Genomic DNA, 21,965 nt, shown 5'->3' with positions numbered 1-21,965 from the left:
TGGAAGAACTTGCCTTAATTTTCTTTTTGTTTTGCAGTGTATTGAGGGAGAAAATACTTGGAGAGATTTAATGAAGACTGCTCTGGAAAACTTAATTGTACTATTGAAGGATGAGAATACTATTTCTCCATATGAAATGTGCAGCAGTGGCTTAGTTCAGTCATTGCTTACAGTTTTAAATAATGTGAGTTTATAGAACATGTGTCTCTTAAAAAGAACTTACTGAAAAATAAAAAATGGCATGTGCCTTAATTTAAAAATTTGTTGTAAATGTGGGTTCCTCCTGTCTCAATGAAATTCAGGCAGACTTGCTCCAGTTAGTGGTCTGTCCATTGAATATGTGCTATCACAATATATGACCTAAGTTCTAATAAGCCATTAAAAATCTTTAAATCAACACTGGTGAGTTCTAATGGTTGATATCATTTAGCTTTTCAAATACTAATTTTAAATGGGTAATTGAATGAGACTAAACAGGTACTTGTGCTAGTATAAAGAATGAATATATTGCTTTGTATTACAAGTAACGTGTTGTGGTTTTTTTCTTCCCTTTAGAATGTCGATTTAGATGTGAAACAAGACTGTAGTCAGCTGGTAGAAAGAATAAATGTTTTCAAAACAGCATTCAGTGAAAATGAAGATGATGAAAGGTAAACCCAAAAGCAAACTAGAAGAACCTTTGCATCTGTGAAGCAGCATGATCTTTCCATTTCAATTTGTCTCTCTGGTATAGAAAATTGGCCTTAAAAGATAGCACCTGCTATTGAAGTAGCAGTTGAAAGTGTTATTGAATTCTTTGTCTGTAGGAGTCAGCTGTATCAAATTATATCTCTTGACAAATACAAAGGTGACTTCTGTTTACTGCTCTCCAGATAAATATTTTTCTTACTGTGCTGTAATCATGTGACTAGAAAAGATGATACCAGTAGAAATAGCATGTCAAGATACTTGCTGCAGTTGAGTACACTTCTCTGAGCTACTGTAGAATTTTATTTTTCTCTTGTTGTGTGGTAATGTGGTAACTGTTCACTTCCACAGCCGTCCAGCAGTCGCATTAATTCGGAAATTGATAGCAGTGTTGGAGTCTATAGAACGGCTACCTCTCCACTTGTATGATACACCAGGATCTACCTATAATCTTCAGGTAAATGTGCAGTGATAACAGTATATGACTGATGCGCAACTGAATGTTTTGGATGAATGTCAGGAACAGTTACATTAAGTCTGTATGAAGCTTTTTCTTGTTAAAGCAGATACAAAACAAAACAAAACGTTTTTGGCATCTATTTCCTCTTAACAACATAAATATTAGGGTGTTCCTCTACTGTCACTTTTACACTGTGACGTGAAAGTAAATTTTGACTGAAGAGATAATGTGCTTGTTCTTCCTTTTGTATTCAAGTTTTGTTTCTTTGTATGGCAATATGCCCCACAGCAAGTACACTTACTACTTCAACAAACATTTGGTTGAAGATACTTACAAGACATATTTATTTGTAATGAGTGGATTGGGTTGAAATCATAGAATTGTAGAATGGTTTGGGTTGGAAGGGACCTCCAGAGGTCATCTAGTCAAACACCCCTGCAGTGAGCAGGGACATACTCCTCTAGATCAGGTTGTTCAGTGTCTTGTCAGGCCTGACCTTGAATATATCCAGGGATGGGGGTTCAACTACATCCTTGGGCAACCTGTTTGAGTGTTCCACTACCCTCGTGGTAGAGAACTTTTTCCTAATATCCAACCTACATCTACTCTGCTCTCAAACCATTGCCCCTCATCTTCTCACTCTGGGCCTTTGTAAACAGTCCAGCCTTTTTGTAGGCCTCCATTCAGGTCTTGAAGGCCACTGTCAGGCCTCCATGGAGCCTTCTCCTCTCCAGACTGAACCCCAGCTCCCTCAGCCTGTTGTCATAGGAGAGGTGCTCCAGATGCCTGATCATCTTCATGGCCCTTCTCTGGACCTGCTCCATCAGGTCCACATCCTTTCTGTGCTAAGGGCTGTGAGTTCATTTGGTAATACAAGACACCTGCAATATTAGCAGATTCTTGTAAAGGAAAGCTGCAGTTTGGCTAAAAGCATTACTTGTTTTTGTCCAGTCTTTGTGGAGTCTTTATTATTTCTATTTGAAAGCACACTTCAGGATTTTACAAGGTGGCAATGAAGTACGAATATTTCTGGCTTGACATTGGTTGGAGAAAATTGCAAAAACTGCTGCTATTGAATATTTTGAAATGATACTTTCAGATTTTCTGTTACTTTCGCTGATAGTCTACAAGATTTGGAACTAAAAGCTGTGAGAACATGTGAAAAGTTGGCTTGCATGTTGATTGTCAAAGAATTGTTTGGTTAATGACAAAATGGAGTGCCAGGGAATGTTTAAAGCATTAAAATGGAAAATAGTGTGATTACGTTACATGATAAAAATACTTGATAAGCTGCTACAGCTGTTGTAGTGACATACATCACTTTTCTCACTGTAACAAAGCCTAAACAGAAGAGCCTGTATTAATGTTTAGCTGCTCTTTCAGATCTTAACAAGACGCTTGAGATTTCGTTTAGAGCGTGCCTCAGGGGAGACATCTCTAATAGATCGAACTGGTAGAATGCTGAAGATGGAGCCTTTGGCAACTGTTGAATCTCTGGAACAGTATCTCCTGAAAATGGTGAGCAGCATACCATACACACAGTTCCCAAGGAAGGGTAGTGTTCTACATCTTTAATATTTGATTTCTTTTCATTCATGTGTAGGTAGCAAAGCAATGGTATGACTTCGATAGGGCTTCCTTTGTTTTTGTGCGAAAGCTACGTGAAGGCCAAACATTCATCTTCAGGCATCAACATGATTTTGATGAAAATGGAATTATTTACTGGATTGGAACAAATGCAAAGTGAGTTTCATCAAAGCCAAATATTCTGAAGTCAGACACCAAACTGGTCTGTGGGGTGGAGTGGGGAGAGATTTCATAATAAATGAAATTTGTTAGAATTTTTTTTTTTAGGAGTGGGAGGTATCATTGCTTTTACTCTTGATCAATAGAATTACATTTCTTTTTGCTCTACTTAAATAGAAAAAAGAGGAATCTCTGAAGTTGTATTGAGAATTTTTTTCTGTGCTTCCTGAGAAATGAAGGAGTTGGGAAGTTTGAGTCTAGTTTTTGTTTGCCATGGTTGTCTTTGGTTTTGTTGTTTCTTTTATTTTTAAACCACTGTACTAAAGCGATGTTTAGAACATCTCAAAAGTTACCTAATTATCTAAAATGGTATTAATCATTTTGGTTTGTAATAAACTCAGTTGTAATACATGATTTACAGTAAATATAATTTTTTTTTAATAAAAGTAATAAACAGTACCTTTCTCTTTTTGATACAGAACTGCATATGAGTGGGTAAATCCAGCAGCCTATGGGTTAGTAGTAGTTACATCTTCAGAAGGAAGAAATCTACCTTATGGTCGATTAGAAGACATCCTAAGCCGTGACAGTTCAGCCCTCAATTGTCATACTAATGATGATAAGAATGCTTGGTTTGCCATAGATCTTGGCCTTTGGGTTGTACCATCAGCTTATACGTTACGCCACGCTCGAGGTTATGGACGGTCTGCTCTCAGAAATTGGGTTTTTCAGGTATCAAAGGATGGACAGAACTGGACTACTTTGTATACTCATGTTGATGACTGTAGTCTCAACGAACCAGGGTATGTCAGTGTATTTTATCACTTTATGTAAACCTGAGCTCAGTTAAAAATGTACTTGGCTGTAGACTAATTCAAATGTTCTGTATGTGTAATAACATAACAGTATGTAAGGAATGTTAGGTGATCTAAATTATCAGGGTGGGCAGGACAGTAAGTGATTCCTGGTTCATATAATGGCATTTGTACTTTTCCATTATTGCAAATGTTACATTTGATTCATGTATTTCTTTGAGAAAATAGTAACAGCAGCACTCATCCAGAATTTGTATCTTGTAGTCCTGGAAGTTTTCAGATTTTATCCATACGTGCTCAGAATTATGGGTTTGTTTGCTTTGGTATTAAGGTTATTTGGCGGTTTTGTTTTGTTTAGTTTTGTTTTATTTTCCTGGTTCCCCAACCCATGGCCTCTTTACATTTTTAAAGGTCTACAGCAACATGGCCTTTAGATCCTCCAAAAGATGAGAAACAAGGTTGGAGACATGTTAGAATAAAACAGATGGGAAAGAATGCCAGTGGGCAAACACACTACCTCTCCCTGTCTGGATTTGAACTTTATGGCACTGTGAATGGAGTCTGTGAAGATCAGCTGGGTAAGAAAAAGAATGTCTGCAGCCTGTTTGTTTTCTTAAAATACTGAAGAACGAATGTACAGTGTAAAAATCATTGTGAAAAAGCAGCTTTAACTTTTGCAGTGGAACTTGCTTAGAAACAAGCTCAGAATTATTCCCCAATAATTCAATACCGTTAAGTCTTTTTGTCTGACTTTACATTTCATGTAGGGAAAGCTGCTAAAGAAGCTGAAGCAAATCTGCGAAGGCAGCGCCGCCTGGTCCGTTCTCAGGTGTTAAAATACATGGTTCCAGGAGCTCGTGTAATTAGAGGAATTGATTGGAAATGGAGAGATCAGGATGGAAGCCCCCAGGGTGAAGGCACTGTTACAGGAGAACTGCATAACGGTGAGCACAAGTTGCCTGGATTTGTATATGTCTGAAGCATGATTCCTTCGTGTGTAGTGGGTAACATTAAAGTATTTCCTTTGTAGTAGCTTGAAAATTTAAATATTTTGGGGAGGAGGAGCCCAGGTGTACTACAGATACTACAGTTTGAAATTCCATATTAATGTGTGAAAAAGAAAATCTTTCTCTAAATGAAACTTTTATAGAGCTTTGCTTAAGTAAAACACCAAATCATTACTTAGACATCTGTTACAAAGAAAAAAGTATATGAAGGTGATTGATGAAAACTGATAAAGCTTTGGGCTTGCAAATTCTGTAATTACCTTCTTTATTCCTTCTAGCTTAGCATTTGCAGTATTTTTCTTTAATTTTGTTGTATCCTGTACCTTTCCTACCTTGCTACCTTCATGGGGATCAAGTTGTTAGTTTCTGTTTCAATCAAAAGCATGATAAGTAATGAATACTTGAAGCAAAACAACCTGCAGTAGCCAAGGAAGTCAGTGCTCAGAAAGCTAAAATTCTGCAGAGGCTTCAGAAGAGGTGGTGATCTTGTCAGCTGAATATGCTTTCCACCTTTTTCCCCATCTCCCTCTCTTGGGGTATATAAGATTTGACTCATTTCTGAAGCATCTCCAGCCCCTCTTAGGCTCATTCTTAGCTAGATTTTAAAACTTCTTCTACTTTGTTGAGTTGTCAGCTCTTAAACATGGAGAAATGTCCGAAGTACAATGTCTTAAAAATATGTTGAAACCTTTTGAATCTTATTTAAGCCATTCAGTATAGCTTGTAGGGAATTATTCAGTCATCTGTATATTGTTCTTATTAGATGCAACAGTATCCATAGCTACATCTCACTTTGAAGACTTTAGGTATTATTGGTGAGTAGTATTCAACTAAATCAGTGTTTTCCTTCCTATATTCCAGTAAAACTTTCCCATTTAAGCTAAGCATAGGTGAAATCGATCTTCATTTATAGAATGGTGGTGCCAAATAATGTGAAGTGTGGATCAGCACTCTTATTCCTGCCACAGTTTTCTTTAAAACAGAATTTTAAAATAGTATCCCATTGACATTTTTGTCATTATTCACCAGGTTAGACGAGTCTTGAGCTGTTCTAGGGCTGCTAAGATGGAGCAATAAGACTCCCAAGGACATAATATGTACCAAAATATTGTGCAGATTTAAAACTCTTTGTAATAAATATTTTAAGAAAAGGAACTATACAAAACAAGAACAGTTATTTAGTGATGCTTTTACAATATACCCTGTTCAGGTACTCATAAAGAGAAAAATTACAGTTTAACTGCAGCATGGAACTTTTTCCCCTGTATTTGATATGAAAGGCAAATAAACTGTAGAAAGGAAACATTTCAGACTTGCTTCAGAACTTTACCCTTTAAAGATTCAGTGGCATGAAGCTACTCAGATATAGCTCATGAAGATGGAATAAAATCATACAGAAATAGCATGATCTAAACCTGGTCATGGGGCATGATATGTCTGATCATACCCAAACATTTTTATCTATTTTAAAGTACTTTTCCTCCAGAGTGATATTTCTAAGTGGAAAGTTACCCATAATGTGTTTTGGTCTAGGAGGTGATGACTTGTGCATAGTTACTAAGTAGAAGTGCACCTGGTTCTACTAAGAAACAATTTTTTTTTACTTCAAATTAGCTCTTCTTTATTTTATTGAAGAAAAATGCGTGTACCTCTGGCCCTGACATCTTGTTCTGTAACCTCAGACAAATCATTCAAATGATGACTGAGCTGTTTAAATTTCATTTTTAAAGAAAATGTGTATAAATTTAAAAAGTGGCAGTGAGTTTTGTTACAGTTAACATGCAATAAGATATACTAGAAGGAATTTTTTAGATGACTTTGAGATTGTGGTACGTACTCAAGACAAGCAAAATAAATTGCTTCTATTTCTGACCTATCCAGCTGAATTTTGCATGCTACCCTCATTGCAGTTTTGTTACATTTAACTGTTTAAAAATTAACAGTACTCCAAATAATCAGTTAGTAAAGGAATTTAAAAGTAGCATCACTTTTCAGTGTGGTTTTGGTCCCAATGTACAGTTTCACTCTGTGAAAAACACTCTTTTTTGCCCCCTGAAGTCTCACTTGAAATAGTCTTTACCTGGCTGATGTAAGGCTGTTCCTGTGAATAAGAAATGTTTAAGTCTGTGTAAACTGTTGAACTAAAAAACTGAGTATCAGTAAATTAATTCTTTGACTTTATAGGGCAAGAATAAGAAATCCCAAATGAATCAGTCTCATAGCATATTTTCTGTCAGGTAAACAACGCTTATCCACAAGCATCCAGCAAAGAAAAAAAAACTTAGAGAATGTCTATGTGAGAATTTTAATTTCGTGACAAATACTATTAAATAAATTATGATGATATACATTTCTGTTATTGGAGAATGTAACAATAACACTGAGAGATCCTAGTAGGTCAGGTTCCTTCTTGAAGGAGACTTTACTTTTGGCTGGATTCTGGTACCCTGAAGACAGAGGCTGATCATACTTGCTGCCTCAATGTTAACAACGTTTTAAAATACCAGATCATTTAAACCCTTCCTTTTTAATTGGTGCTAAGGGTTATTTAGTGATTTTGTGAATTCAGACATGCAGCCCTTATGAGAAGCTGATCCCACGTTGTGGAGCTACTGTCTGACACGCTCCTGTCTGCTTTCTGCTGGATCTCACAAACTCCTGTCCCTTTCCAGGCTGGATTGATGTCACCTGGGATGCTGGTGGCTCTAACTCTTACCGTATGGGCGCAGAAGGAAAGTTTGACCTCAAGCTTGCACCAGGGTACGACCCTGATTCAGCGGCATCACCCAAACCTGTTTCATCCACTGTTTCAGGCACAACGCAGTCATGGAGCAGCTTGGTGAAAAACAACTGTCCAGACAAGACGACTGCTGCTGCAGGCTCCTCAAGTAGAAAAGGAAGCAGCAGTTCTGTGTGTAGCGTGGCCAGTAGCAGCGACATCAGCTTGGGTTCGACCAAAATGGAGCGGAGATCAGAAAGTGTAATGGAGCAAAATATAGTTTCAGGCACTGACGTCCATGAACCAATTGTTGTTCTGTCTTCCGCTGATAGTGTGCCTCAGGCTGAAGTAGGGTCATCTTCCAGTGCAAGCACCAGCACCTTAACAGCGGACATGGGAAACGAAAATGCAGAGAGGAAGTTAGGTCCTGATAATTCAATCCGTGCTCCCGGGGAGTCCAGTGCTATATCCATGGGAATTGTTAGCGTAAGCTCTCCTGATGTGAGTTCAGTCTCCGAACTGACTAATAAAGAAGCAGCTTCCCAACGACCTTTAAGCTCTTCAGCAAGTAACAGACTCTCAGTCAGTTCTTTGTTGGCTGCTGGGGCACCAATGAGCTCCAGTGCAAGCGTTCCAAATTTATCATCTCGGGAAACTTCCAGCTTGGAGTCCTTTGTACGAAGAGTGGCCAACATAGCACGTACTAATGCCACAAACAACATGAATTTAAGCCGCAGTAGCAGTGATAACAATACTAATACTTTGGGAAGAAATGTCATGAGTACTGCAAGTAAGTGAGCTATATTTATTTTTGGTTGAAACTTTTTGTTACTTCTTTGGCTTTTATTAGACTTAAGTTTGCATTCTGTTGGCCTGATTAAGAAATGAACTTAGAGCAGTGTACACGTAGAACTCAAAAGCTAGAGAGTTCATGTCATGTTACTTTGCCCTATGATATTAGATTACAATGACTATGATATAAATGAAACAGAAAATCATTTGAATTAGATGTCTATTACATGTTCAGGAAGAGAGAATGTGGTTTAGGTAAATGGACTAAGACTAGTAACAGTAGCTACTGTGGGATACTCTTGTTTTTTCTGATCTGTGTATTTCTGTTATTTTTCTTTTCTGCTGAGGAATGGCAGTTAAAGTCTCTGACCATGGGAACAAAGAACAGAATAGAAAGAAAAAAGTAAACTGCAGTACAGTGAAATTTTAGTGGATCCCTGAATTCTGTCAGGCTGCAACTTAGCATACTCTACTGTGGAAGATTTTTTTCTGTGACTTAGATTCAGCAAACTGTTCAGGCATATTAAGTGTAAGGAAGTTTGTGGTTAACATGGATTTAAATGGCATTTCGATAGCTTTAACATTTGCATGTTGTAGAATCATAGAATGCTTTGGGATAGAAAGGACATTAAAGATCATCTACTTCCAATCCCCCTGCCGTGGGCAGGGACACCTTCCACTAGCCCAGGTTGCTCAAGGCCCTGTCCAACCTGACCTTGAACACCTCCAGGGAGGGGGGCATTCACAGCCTCCCTGGTCAACCAGTTCCAGTGTCTCATCACCCTCACTGGAAAGAATTTCTTCATTATATCCAGTCTAAACCTACCCTTTTCCAGCTTCAGTCTATTGCCCCTTGTGCTATCACTACAAGCCCTTGTAAAAAGCCCCTCCCCAGATTTTCTGTAGGCCCCCTTCAGGTACTGGAAGGCTGCTGTAAGGTCTCCCCAGCACTGCCTTCTTTCCAGGCTTAACAGCCCCAGCTCCCTCAGCCTGTCCCAGCTCCAGCCCTCTGATCATCCTTGTGGCCTCCTCTGGACCTGCTCCAGCAGTTCAATGCTCTCCTTATTCCTGGTGAGATCACACCTGGAATATTGTGTCCAGTGATGGGATCCCCTATTCAAGAGAGACAGGGATCCAGGGATCTGCTGGAGAGTCCATCAAAGATCTATAAGTATGATTACAGGATTTGAACATCTTTCTTTTGAAGAAAGACTGAGACACGTGGGGCTGTTTAGTCTGGAGAAAAGAAAGCTGAGAGGGGATCTTACCAACATCTATAAATACCTGAGTGGTTTTTATCAAGATGAAGGTGTCAATCTTGTTTCAGTGGTGCCCAGTGATAGAATGAGGGGTAGTGGGCACCAAATGGAATGCATGAGAAGACATTTCTTTACAGTGAGGGTGATGGAGCACTGAAACAGCCTGCCCAGAGAGGTTGAGGAGTCTCCTTCTCTGGGGACGTTCAAAACTCAGAACCCTGGATGCATTCCTGTGCAGCCTGCCCTAGATGATTCTGCTTTGGCAGGGGGTTTGGACTCTCATCTCTGGAGGTTCCTTCCAACTCTTAACGTAATGTTGGGGGCACCAGAACTGGACACAGTGCTCCTGGTGGGGTCTTATGAGAGCAGAGTAGAGGGGCCAATTCTCAAATTATACATATGTATATATACAGATTCTCAAATTCTATGTAGGATCAATGTATCGGCATGTAAATTGCAAACCTGCTGTAAGTTCCCTCTTCTGAACTTTCAGCTCCCATCAGAATTATTACTAAACCAGCCTTCTTAGGTGTTTTGTTCAGTGATGTTAATAGCATTTTAACCAGAATGCTGCAGTTCATGAGGTAGGCAAGTTAGAAAAAGTAAAATTATCCAAGCCAGGAGTTCTGTGCCTATTTATTTAAAAATGTTGTGCTTACTTTCAGCATTTTAAAATTAATTACTAATTATTAATTTATTTCTTTAAATAGTGTTTTGGGTTTTTTTGCCAGGGAGATTTTTTTTTATATGTATTCATTCACTGATATTGTGATACTGAAATGGGAGGAACATTTTCGGTCTGCATTAAAAATGTGAATAAGATACTCAAGGCAGATAGTGAGCACTTCTGGTTCTGAAGTAGTTTTGTGTTGGAGAGAGGGCACCTTTGAAAAATTCAGTAAGATATTTTAGCATATATAACAGGTTTTGTGGATGTTTGATATCATACAGTGCTGCAGTTGGAAATAAGAAAGTGGCAAATTTGAATTTAAGATTAAAATACATACATACTTCTAAATTATTCCTTCTGTAGGAATTGTTTTGTTTTATACATTTTATACAAATAGAAATTGCTAAATGAGAGCTTGTGCCCCCCAAAAGAGATCAGAGACTCACTTGAAGTAATCTTACTAAAGTTCTATTAAAGCAGTATAAAAAGCTTGGATTTTTTTTTTTTTTGCCTGTCCACGTTTGAAAAACAAACAAACAAAAGAACCCAAAACAAAACAAACAGCAAACAAACCAACTCCAAAAAAAACCAACCAACAAAACCAACCAACAAAAAATCCCCATCCCAAACAACAGCAAAACTCCAAGTCAGGTCTGAAATCATGATTAGTGGTGTTAAGTCTTTCTGGTCTTGCTGTAGTGGTTGCATTAAAAAACAGCAGTATTGAGCAGGAGTTAAGTGGTGTCGAGGTTAGCCAGTTCACTTGTCCTTGATTTCAGAGCAAATGCTGACACTTGCAAGGCTTTTTCTGTTTATTATAACATCAAAGTTTACTGTCATCAATTAGAATTGTTTGGAAGATAAGAATACAGAACAAATTATTTTCAAGTTCTTAAACAATAACAACGAAAAACCCTTTGGGTTGGAAAATTTCAGTGCTTTCATAAAGGTCAGCATGGCTTTATAACACCCCTGAATTTAATTTTCACTTTCTCCCTACCCACACACAGTTTCAAGCACTATATCTGTTTGGGTCACTTTGTTGGTATTTTATTTGATTTTTTTTTTTTAATCTGTTAGTTAAGTTCCTAAGGAAAAGAAAAACAAAACAAAACAACCCCAAGCAAACAACAAATCCTGAAAACCTCAAACAACCAACCCTCCCAAACCCAAAACTAGAACACCACCACAAAAAAACCAAACCAACCAACTCAGCCAACCACTACCAAACATAAAAATAAAAAAATTTAAACCATTAAAATTGCTTGTTATAAAAATCTACCAAATACACTTAGGGGAAAAATCTTTGTTGTATTGTATCCTCCTTCAAGGGTAGTAACCTTTGCAAACCTTAATAATAATAGTCTGAAATACAGAATTCAGATTAATTTGGATTTTTTTTTTTCTTTTAAGAAAACAGTGCCTCAGTTTACATAAGATGCAGTCATGAAAATGTTTACTTTAAAGCTGCAAAACTTGCAGTTATTAAATTTAAAAAAAAAAAGGTAGATTGTAAAACTTAAGGTTTAGATTTAAATATAGGTGACCCCCCAGATTTGCACATGCAAATGTCATTAGTCTTCTGTGCTTGAAGAGAAGCATGCAAGAAAACTTTTTGAAGATCAGGCTGTAGATGTGTAGTTGCATATAGATATAACTTGGTTGTGTAGACTACTAGGAACCTCTTTCAACTGGGTTTTTACAGTGAGTTCACTGTTGTTTCAATTGGTAACTAATGGATGTACTGTGGGTGTTTTGAGTATGCAGTCTGGGAACTTAGCTGTTGCTTGCTTACTCTGAAAATTATGGATGTGATTATCTGACATAAGTAAAGTATTAAGTGATGCATTTTCCATACTGCCAAGTCAGGCTTGATGCCCATTATGAACATTTGTGCTGAAAGGTATGTGCAAAATGGCAAATCAGAGTTGCTTTAATAACTTTAGAGAAATGCGGAAAAGTTTTACGTTTGTCTTAATATGTCCTGTTCTCAGTTTGTATATAATGTTTAACTGTTTTCCCCATGTGATTTAAATTGTATTGCTCTTTAGAGGTCAAATTACATTTTAGTCTTAGACAGACACAGTATTGGATGAACCAATTTCGGAAAGACTTTTTATATGTTGAATGTGAAAAAAGTTCAGCTTCATAGTGGGGTTTGGGGATTTGTATAATGAAATTGTTTGTTTTAAATGTATGCAAGGTGTGGTGGGTTGAAAATTTCCCCCCAACGTTAAATAAGCTCAGAAGTGACTATCTGCATGGTAGGGTGCATTTTTGCATTGGGAAACTCCTCCCTTTTAGTCTATTATTCTTTATTGTAAAATACTGCACCTGATAATTTTTGAACCCCAAATATATTTTTGAACACAGGAGTAATGCATGTAATTTTGTACTCTTCAAGTCATCAAATCATTTATTTTGTCTTACCATATCTTTATCTCTAGCTTCCCCTCTTATGGGTGCACAAAGTTTTCCTAACCTGACTACAACTGGTACCACATCAACAGTGACCATGTCTACATCCAGTGTTACTAGCAGCAGCAATGTAGCTACAGCAACTACAGTTTTATCTGTCGGTCAGTCACTTAGTAATACTCTAACTACTAGCCTAACATCAACATCTAGTGAAAGCGATACAGGTCAGGAGGCAGAATATTCTTTATATGGTAAGTTTCATTTTTAAATGAACATAAGCAGTCTTCTAATGAATGCTTTTTTCCTTTTCTTCCTTTGTTACGAGTTTTTCATGTAGTGTTTATTGAAAAGTATTTGAAAGCTGAGCTGTTCATGTGTTGCTAGTTCTGTTAAGACAATAAGTAGCGTTAACATAGCATTTGCTGGTTTTCTTTCAGCAGTTTCTATCCCATGTTCTTACTATTTGTGGTTTAGTTTGTGTAGGCACTTAATCTTTTCCTCAATCAAATCACTTTAGTATGTAATGCAGTTTGAATATGAACTTCTAACTAAAATTTTTTTTTTTTTGTTGTGTTATGCTTAGTCATGAGCTACCTCATATTACTCAGTTATTGGAAACTATCAGCTATGAGGCACACTATAGACTTAAAATAGTGTATGAGGTTGTAGGTTTCTCAATACCACAATAGTAGTAGCAAAAAATTGGAAAGAGTGCAGAAATGAATATGACCCAGAGCATGGAGTTACATGATTTGAGGAACAAAACCAGGCTTACCGGGGCACTGTGTGCTAGAAACAGACATTAGGATAGAAGTTATTTGCAGGATGTGAATCCTGTGAAAGAAGATTTAGTTAACTAGGTTGATAACAGCTGAAAGTCAAGTTGATTAAATGAAGTTGAGAAAAACCTTGTCTAGATATGAGAAAATACTTCCTTGTGTTCAGTTTATTGGATTGTGAGAATTTTTTGATGGAATAGATACTCGTTTTAAATTTGATTAAATTAAGGTTGAGTTCTGGTTTGTTGCCTATTGAAATAGCTTGGAAAATACCTGGTAGCTTCAATGGATATTGGAATTGAGCTGCTTGGAGGCAGATGATTACGATCCATCCACCTTTAGTCTGTTAAGTCTCACTTAAAAGCTTGCATGGGTGACAAATTTTTAAGTATAAACAACTGGACCAATATTGTTGAATTAAAGTTTCTGTTGGTGTGTTGGCAACAATTCAAAGGATATTTGGGTGGTATAGGTAGAGAGTAAAAGTGTAAGGATTCATGCCAGTTCACCTTTGACTGCTGTGAACTTATTTTGTGGATTTGGAGGCTTGATTTTTAAGTCTTAGTACTAGGTGGGTGAATCTGAGCTTTGTCTTTGTCTTCAGTTCCTTGTTATGAAAATTAATTATCAATCAAATCTTTAAAAGTATCACTCTTAAATATTTGTATGTTCTTTGCATTGCAATTTGAGGATTGAGCCACACATTCTTAGTGAAAATTAAATCACTAAGCTGTTTTAAAAAATAATTAGACATATGAACAGACAGTATAAATTCATGTAATTATATGTAATTATAAAAAGTTTGATATAAGCAAATGAGAAACTGATCGGTCTTAATTATACAACTATTAAGTGCTTCTTTTGTTAATTATGCAATTAACTAGACCCCTGGCCTTTGTCAGATATATGCTTTTATCAGAGCTTTTCTTCTTCTTATACCATAAACAGTATTTTTGTTTTCTCCTGCTTAAGTGAGATTATTTTTATTTTTTACTGTCCTCAGTGCTCCTATTCTTTAATTTTCAAAATTTTGTTTTAAAAGTTATTTCTGGCTTCTGTTCTCTATGTAAATATATATATATGTATATTATAGATTTTCTTGATAGCTGCCGAGCGAGTACTCTGTTGGCAGAGTTAGATGATGATGAGGATCTGCCTGAGCCAGATGAAGAAGATGATGAAAATGAAGATGACAACCAAGAAGATCAAGAATATGAAGAAGTTATGGTACAGTATAGTTAGTACAGATGATATCTGGACTAACAGACTCATAAAAATCCACAGGTTCTTTTTTGTTTTGGCAATATGGGGTCCTAGCTATAATCTTTCCGTTAATAAAATTAAGTTATTGAGATTTCAGATAACTAGTTTGCGGTAACCTATCCATTAAGATTCTATATGAAATGCCAGAGATAAAATCATATTGTACTTTTGGGGGCTGCAAACTGAATACTGCTTTATGAAGACGGCTCACTGTCCATTTTCCACATTCTTGTTTATATTCTGAGGATTAAGAAAGCTGCTTTCCCCTACAGATGGTTGTGATAAAATTGCAAGGCCTCACCAGATAGGACAGCTAACAGGGCAGTCCCCTTTCTGTACAAATTGGATGGCACCTTCAATATTTATTCCAGAGAAAAGTGTTCTTGAACAGCAGCACGCCCTGAGACCTTACAGATCAGAATTCACATCTTAAAAGCAGCCTGGGAACAGGTTGACAGACAGTAGAAATGATACATCAGTAGGTCACTGGCTGATAAAATGCTCTGAATGTTATGATACAGTTCTGGGATATGTTTAACTGCAGGCCTGTGTGAAACAAACTAATTATTTAAGTATGCCAGAGGAAATACCTCTTCTTATTTAAAAAACAGGCAAACAAAAAAAACCAAGACAAAAACCCAGCAGGTTTAGTCCACTTGGGTCTTGCCTACATGATTGTGAGTCCTGGCTCTTCGTTTGGTTCTCCTTCAGTGGTATCAATAATGCTTGGTCTTCTACCACTGTTGAAGTGAATGGAGATTGTAAGGTCTAAGAGGTGAAATGAAAGACTTCACAAATGATAATTTAATGTTTAGTACTTAAATGTGGATATTTTACAGAATTATAGACACTTCCTCTTGCAATTAATATGCAAACTTTTAGTCATTTGAACCAAAATAGCATCTTAACTTACTATGATTGTACTTTTAATAGAAACTTCATTGCATTATTAAATACTTGTTTCACCTTCTGCACAAACATATAAAGTTAGGAATGGAAAAGCCATTACTACTTCAGTGTATCTACAATGCAAACAACCTTAGTTTGTAGACTGTTACCACTTTTCAGAAATGATTAAATGCAGTTGCTATTGTAATTCATGGGGGAAAAAGAAGAAATAGCTAAGTTAGTCTTTGTTTAAGATTACACAGCAAGAATCAAGTCTGGAACATAAAATTTTTCTTTCTTGCGTTCCAGTCTGTTTCCTCTGATACATGACCTAATTATTCTCAATGAGGAGCTAAATAGATTGTTGTAGGAAAACTTGGTAGAGTCATCACAAATTAATACTTATTGAAAATCAGGTTTCTTCCCACTATAATAGTTCTAATATTTTGGTATTTGATTTAATATTTGGATAAAATGTGTGACATTATGTATCAATATGTATATACTCTCAAGAAAATCCTTCTTATTTTCAGAAAAATTAATGTGTCTTTTTAGACATCATTGATTGCCCCTACCCCCCCAAATCTTTTGGTATTCCAAAGTTTGGAATACACAAAACATCTACACCAAGTTTGCTGGTTTTCAATACCCTGTATTTCCCTAGTTTCTAGTGCTTAATGGGAAGTTGGGTTTTTTTTTCCGGAAATTGTAAATACAGCTATTGAAAGGTTAGTCCATTTTATTGGTTTCTGTATTTTTTGATAATTTTCTTGATTCCTGCTTGACCAGTTCAATGGATCCAATACTAAGTACCAGCTTTGATGTCTTTAGTGTCAATGTTAGTTTACGTAACTGCAGTATTCCATAATCAACTTCGAAAATTTTGATCAACTGATTTTTTTTCCTAGCAGAATCTAAAAAAAAATCCCCTAACTGCTTATTTTCTAGGAAGAAGAGGAGTATGAAACCAAAGGAGGCCGTAGAAGAACATGGGATGATGATTATGTATTGAAACGGCAGTTTTCTGCTCTGGTTCCTGCATTTGACCCAAGACCTGGTCGTACTAATGTTCAGCAGACAACTGACCTGGAAATTCCTCCACCAGGTATACTGACAAGCCATTTGTGGTACTTGGTGGAGACTTGCTTGGAACGGCCCACTGGCTTCTGGGGTTCCTATTCACCAGTACAATGTGGTTTTGTGAATGTGTGTCTCTTCTCTGAATAAGAGCTTCCTCTGCTGCTGCAGATCCAAGGGTTATTGCAGGAAAGTAAAATAAGTGCTGTGTAAAATCAACATACTCATGAATTTAACTTTGATTAGTGATAAACCTCTTTGCTATGTCTGATTTTACTTGCAGGGAAGAATCCATGTGTTCAGCTACCCAGAACAGCTTTAATTGGAGAGGGCTTGTTGAAACAGTCCAAAGCAGAGGCAGGAGGAAAGCTAATACAATAATTGAGCAGTCTGCATGATCAGCAGCAGAGCACCTGATGTTTTCTTTAGTTCCTTCTTAGTTCCTAGCAGTGTGGATATAGTCAGTGTTCATTACAGAAAGGCATAGGTAGATTTAGCTGGTGTGGAAATGAGCCACTGTTAATTCTGGTGCGGTGAAAGGAGTCCATACAGCAGGAAGGTACTGTGTGTGAAAAGAAAAATGCATGTACTGTGCTGATGTTCAAGGAGAAGTTATCAAGGAGTAAGAATCATCAGGGATTTCAGAAACTCCTGTTAGCTTTACTCAGATGAAGTGCTGTAGTTGTATGCTTAGATATAGTTCATAGTTACAACTCAGTATCATCTCTTCGGCATGTGTGCAGCGTGCCTCCACGTTGCCTTACTGAGCCGTTTCCATGTTTAAGGCAACTTGTCACATGGTATGTATTTTGTATTAAATGGCTTCTGAAATTATTTTTCCTGTGCAGGTACACCTCATTCAGAGCTCTTGGAAGAGGTTGAGTGCATGCCTTCACCACGTTTAGCCCTCACCTTGAAAGTTTCAGGTCTTGGAACAACTCGAGAAGTAGAACTGCCCCTGACAAACTTCAGATCTACCATCTTTTACTATGTACAGAAACTGTTGCAGCTTTCCTGTAGTGGCAATGTGAAATCAGACAAACTCAGACGTATTTGGGAACCAACATACACGTAAGCTCACAAGTGTGTTATCCTCTGTAGAGAATGATGCTGGCTAATTAGGAAAAGAGTGTGAAACAATGTTTTTTGCTTCCTTCCCTGCAGGAAGGATTGCTAGAACTAGGGGATTTTGTGTTTGTCACAATATTCTTAATGATTTTAATGCTAGTGCTGTGATTACAGAACAAAAAAGTTATAATCTCTAATGCTCAACTGTCACTTGTTAATAGTACTTGAAAAAGTCAAGCAATTGACCAAGAGAGCAGAATTTGGTCTGCTTGGGAATTTGCTTGCAAGAATCCCATGGGGATATAGTTCTAGAAAGGAGAGAAGTCCAGGAGAGATGGTTTTTCAAGCACCGTTTCCTCCATATTCAAGAAAAATTCATCCCAGTGTGTGGGCAGTCAGGCAGAGGCAGTAGGAGACCTGCATGGGATGAACAAGAAACTCAGAATATAATTCAGAATATAAAAAGGAAGTGTGTGAGAGGTGGAAGAAGGGTGAAGTGATTCAGAAGGTAGGGAGTTAGGAAAGCCAAAGACCATCTGGAGTTGAATCTGGTGAAGGATGTGAAGGGTAAAAGGTTAGGGAACACTTAAAGAAGCAGGACATACATGTCTATGGGAGCCAGCTGAATGCACCCACAGGAGCTGGCTGCTCTTGATTATCTTTGAAATGTCATGTTGATTGGGAGATATTCCTGAGACTTTCTGAGGAGGAAAGCAAGTGTCACTCCTATTCTCTAGAGGGACATCAAATATCTAAGTAGGGAACTACAGACTGGTCACCCCCTCCATCCCTGAAAAGGTGATGGAAGTAGTCCTGGAAACTGGTTTCAAACAGTGAAGGACAAGGTGATTGAAAGCAGATGGTATAGATTTATGAAGCCAAAATCATGCTTAATCAACTTGAAAGACTTCTGTGATGACTAGTTCAGTGGATGAGGAGAAAGCAGCAGTGTTATTTTTCCTCCATTTCAGCAAAGCTTTCAATGCTTTCTCCCTCACTGACAAACTAGTGAAGTATGAATTTAGTGTCTGAAGACCGCCTGAAATGCCAGGCTCACGTGGTTGTGATAATTGGTATGGAGGCCAGCTGGTGCATTACAAAGGATGAGAATGGGTCCAGTCATGTTTAACATCTACAATAATTAACTGTGTGTTGGAATAGAGACCCTCACCAAGTACGCAAACAAAAGTAGGAAGAGTCCTTGTTGCACCAGATGATGGTGCTGCCATTCTGAGAGACCTCATCAGGCTGGAGAAATGGAGCTTCATGAAGTTCCACATAGGGAAATGCCAAGTCTAGCAGCTGGGATAAAGTAACTGTGTGAGTCAGTATAGGCTAGGGGCCAGTAGCTGGAAAACAGCTTGGCAGAAAAGGCCCTGAGTGTTAGTCCTGGTGGACATAGTGTTGAACAAGGGCCAGCTATGGAGCCTGGCAGCAGACATGGTCAGCAGCATCCTGGCCTGCATTAGGAAGATTCAGGCAGGTGATTTTTTTCCCCTCTGCTCAGCACTGGTGAGACACATTCATTCAGAGTGTTCCACAGTACAAGGGAAATGGATACTAGAGTGAGTCTGGTGCTTCTTAGGGCTTAGGATGGGCTTTTGGGATGATTAAAGGGCTTGGAACATTTGTCATTCAAAGAGAGTCTTGAGAGAACAGAAGAGGCTTTATTGATAGCTCGTTACAACTACCTGAAAGAATGTTGTAGCAAGGTGGGTGTTCTATTTGCTCAAGCAGCAAGTGATAGGAGGAAATAGTCTCAGTTTGCACTAGAGGAGGTTTAGGCTGCACATTAGGAAAAATTTCTTTACTGAAAGGGTTTGTCAAATCCTGAACAAGCTGCATAAGGAGGTGATTGAATTGTTGTCACTGGAGGTATTTAAAAGACATGTAGGTGTGGTGACGAGGGACGTGGTTTAGCAATGGGCCTGGTAGTGTTAGATTAGTGGTAGGACTCTATGATCTTAAAGATCTTTTCCAGCCTAAACAATTCTGTGAATGGCAGATAGGAGGAAGTAGGGAAAATAAGCCTAGACTCTACTTTGTTGTGACAAGTGAAGGGACAAGAAGACAGCAGTTCCAACGGAAATACAGGAAATGTCATTTAAAGATGACATTTGAGCAGGGGTATTGGACTAGGTCTCCAGAGGTCCCTTCCAACCTCAGCTATTCTTTCTACTCTCATTCTACCTTACTGGCTTTATAGTAACAGACAGAATGTGCAATACGGTATGATGGTGTGTATTTTCCAGTGACTACACCCAAGGAACTTGTGTCATACTAGGAGAGTAACCAATGGGAAAGGAAGAATTCTAATAAGGGACTTGAAGGCTTCTTAACTTTGTCAAGTTGTAATTTAGAATGTAGAGGATGTGCTATGAGTATGAAATATTAATTCATTGTTGTCTTGCCTAGAATCATGTACAGAGAAATGAAGGATTCTGATAAAGAGAAGGAAAGTGGAAAAATGGTAAGACTTATGTCTGTGCTTTTGTGTATGTTCTTGTGGCTGTTTAAACAAAAGCAAGCCAAATCTCATGGCAGTATTTTAAATGCTCCATTAAAAAAAACTAACAGTTTTCAGTTACTGGAAGGATGTGAGTGGGTGGATTTGTAAATGCATGCTCCTTTTAAAAAAGACGACATGTAATGCATGTGAAATCTTCAAAACTTTACAATCAGGAAAAACCAACACTTGGTGGTTCCTGTTGTAGGGTTGCTGGTCTGTAGAGCATGTGGAGCAGTACCTTGGCACTGACGAATTACCAAAGAATGACTTGATAACCTACCTGCAGAAGAATGCAGACTCGGCTTTCCTGCGCCATTGGAAATTAACCGGCACTAATAAAAGTATTAGGAAAAACAGAAATTGTTCCCAGCTCATAGCTGCATACAAGGTATATGTCTGCATCCAAACTTCTTTTTTGTTTTTATTATGAATGGCTGTATGCTTTGTTCTGCAGCTTTTAAAGATTCTTGTGGAGGAGGGATATGACACGGATAGGAGAGTTGAATGTTCACATGCTGGTACCAAGTTTTGTTCTTGCTGCTCACCTCTATTTTTTATTTATTTATTTTTGCTATCTTTTGTTAAATACAGTTGTGTTAAAAGGCATTTGAGTCACGATTCAAGCCATCCACAATTTAACTGTTGAGGTTAATAAGCACCGTAACCATTCTGATTTTTCATATCATTAACTTGGAGCGTGCAGTCCTACAGATGAAACACATGCAGGTTTCATTCTGAACAATTCTTATTTTACAGGATTTTTGTGAACATGGATCAAAATCTGGATTAAGTCAGGGGGCCATTTCTACTTTTCAAAATTCTGATATCCTTAGTTTGGCTAAGGAACAACCTCAGGCCAAAGCTGGCAGTGGGCAGAACTCCTGTGGAGTAGAAGATGTTCTGCAGTTACTTCGCATTTTGTACATAGTTGCTAGTGACCCTTACGCAGTACGGACTACTCAAGAAGGTAAGTTAACTATCTAGCACAGCTTCTTAAATGTCTTAATGAAAACAAAATAAAGGAAATGCTTTCTTTTGATTATTTTCAGAAGGCGATGAGCATCCTCAGTTTAACTTTCCACCTGATGAGTTCACAAGCAAAAAAATTACAACAAAGATTCTGCAACAGATTGAGGTATCGCATTAATGTGTTATGCACAACGTAGATATGCAGTGTTGTCTATTTTGATTGTTTGGAATTACTAGCTTTCTTGCCATTCTGACTTTTGATTGTTCCATTCCCTTTCTTATTTCTTGGATGAGCAAATTCTCTAAGAGCCAACTAGTTTGAATAAAAACATATAAAGAAAAAAATTGTAATAGAATTGTGGTTTTTGGCTATAAAGAAGAAGTTGGCTTTTTCCCAAACCAAACATCAGTGTTGCAATGTAGTGTATGTAAGTATGCCTGATGATATTGTAACAAATATTTTATTTATACACATGACATAAAGTTTTCCAAAATAACATTTAGAAAAGATATTATTGATACCAGTTCAGTTTGAGGCTTTAGTAGGAAAACTTTATGTAGTTCTTCAGTAGAACTACATTTTCTCTAACAAACATTTAAAGAAACTGAAGATTCTTGACTTGCTTGGCCCTCATGTGCTCTTAGAGTTGTTTTTAGTTGTTTGTTTTCTTAAATTCCAATTAAGTGGTTGCCCTAATTATTAATTTAAAACAAAAAGCTTTCAGTTTTTCATGTTATTTTAAAGATTGTTCAAGCACACTGAGTCTCTTTGTAGTAGTTATTTCTGCAGTTCCTTTTTTATTTAACTTTTATTAAAATAAAAGGGACTATATAGTACT

At 37.5% G+C, this 21,965-nt stretch overlaps 1 protein-coding gene across 3 annotated transcripts in view; it reads left to right on the top strand.

The window, feature by feature from the left end:
- The window catches only part of HECTD1 (HECT domain E3 ubiquitin protein ligase 1), a 64,244-nt gene that overhangs the window by 33,108 nt on the left and 9,171 nt on the right, over nucleotides 1-21,965 (top strand). For 2 of the 3 annotated variants that reach the window (XM_054400786.1, XM_054400788.1), the window contains exons 16-32: nucleotides 38-184; nucleotides 556-650; nucleotides 1,039-1,144; nucleotides 2,531-2,665; nucleotides 2,751-2,890; nucleotides 3,373-3,696; nucleotides 4,120-4,286; nucleotides 4,476-4,652; nucleotides 7,388-8,224; nucleotides 12,603-12,824; nucleotides 14,446-14,579; nucleotides 16,452-16,608; nucleotides 17,429-17,651; nucleotides 20,064-20,118; nucleotides 20,363-20,545; nucleotides 20,914-21,124; nucleotides 21,207-21,292. In XM_054400786.1, the coding sequence (XP_054256761.1) occupies nucleotides 38-184; nucleotides 556-650; nucleotides 1,039-1,144; nucleotides 2,531-2,665; nucleotides 2,751-2,890; nucleotides 3,373-3,696; nucleotides 4,120-4,286; nucleotides 4,476-4,652; nucleotides 7,388-8,224; nucleotides 12,603-12,824; nucleotides 14,446-14,579; nucleotides 16,452-16,608; nucleotides 17,429-17,651; nucleotides 20,064-20,118; nucleotides 20,363-20,545; nucleotides 20,914-21,124; nucleotides 21,207-21,292 (3,399 nt within the window). The remainder of the gene's footprint in view (nucleotides 1-37; nucleotides 185-555; nucleotides 651-1,038; nucleotides 1,145-2,530; nucleotides 2,666-2,750; nucleotides 2,891-3,372; nucleotides 3,697-4,119; nucleotides 4,287-4,475; nucleotides 4,653-7,387; nucleotides 8,225-12,602; nucleotides 12,825-14,445; nucleotides 14,580-16,451; nucleotides 16,609-17,428; nucleotides 17,652-20,063; nucleotides 20,119-20,362; nucleotides 20,546-20,913; nucleotides 21,125-21,206; nucleotides 21,293-21,965) is intronic. The other variant, XM_054400787.1, reaches the window with a different exon arrangement.

This window comes from Indicator indicator, chromosome 4 (assembly GCF_027791375.1).
Source record: "Indicator indicator isolate 239-I01 chromosome 4, UM_Iind_1.1, whole genome shotgun sequence".
Lineage (NCBI taxonomy): Eukaryota > Metazoa > Chordata > Aves > Piciformes > Indicatoridae > Indicator > Indicator indicator.
This window is presented reverse-complemented; position numbering and strand designations above follow the sequence as displayed.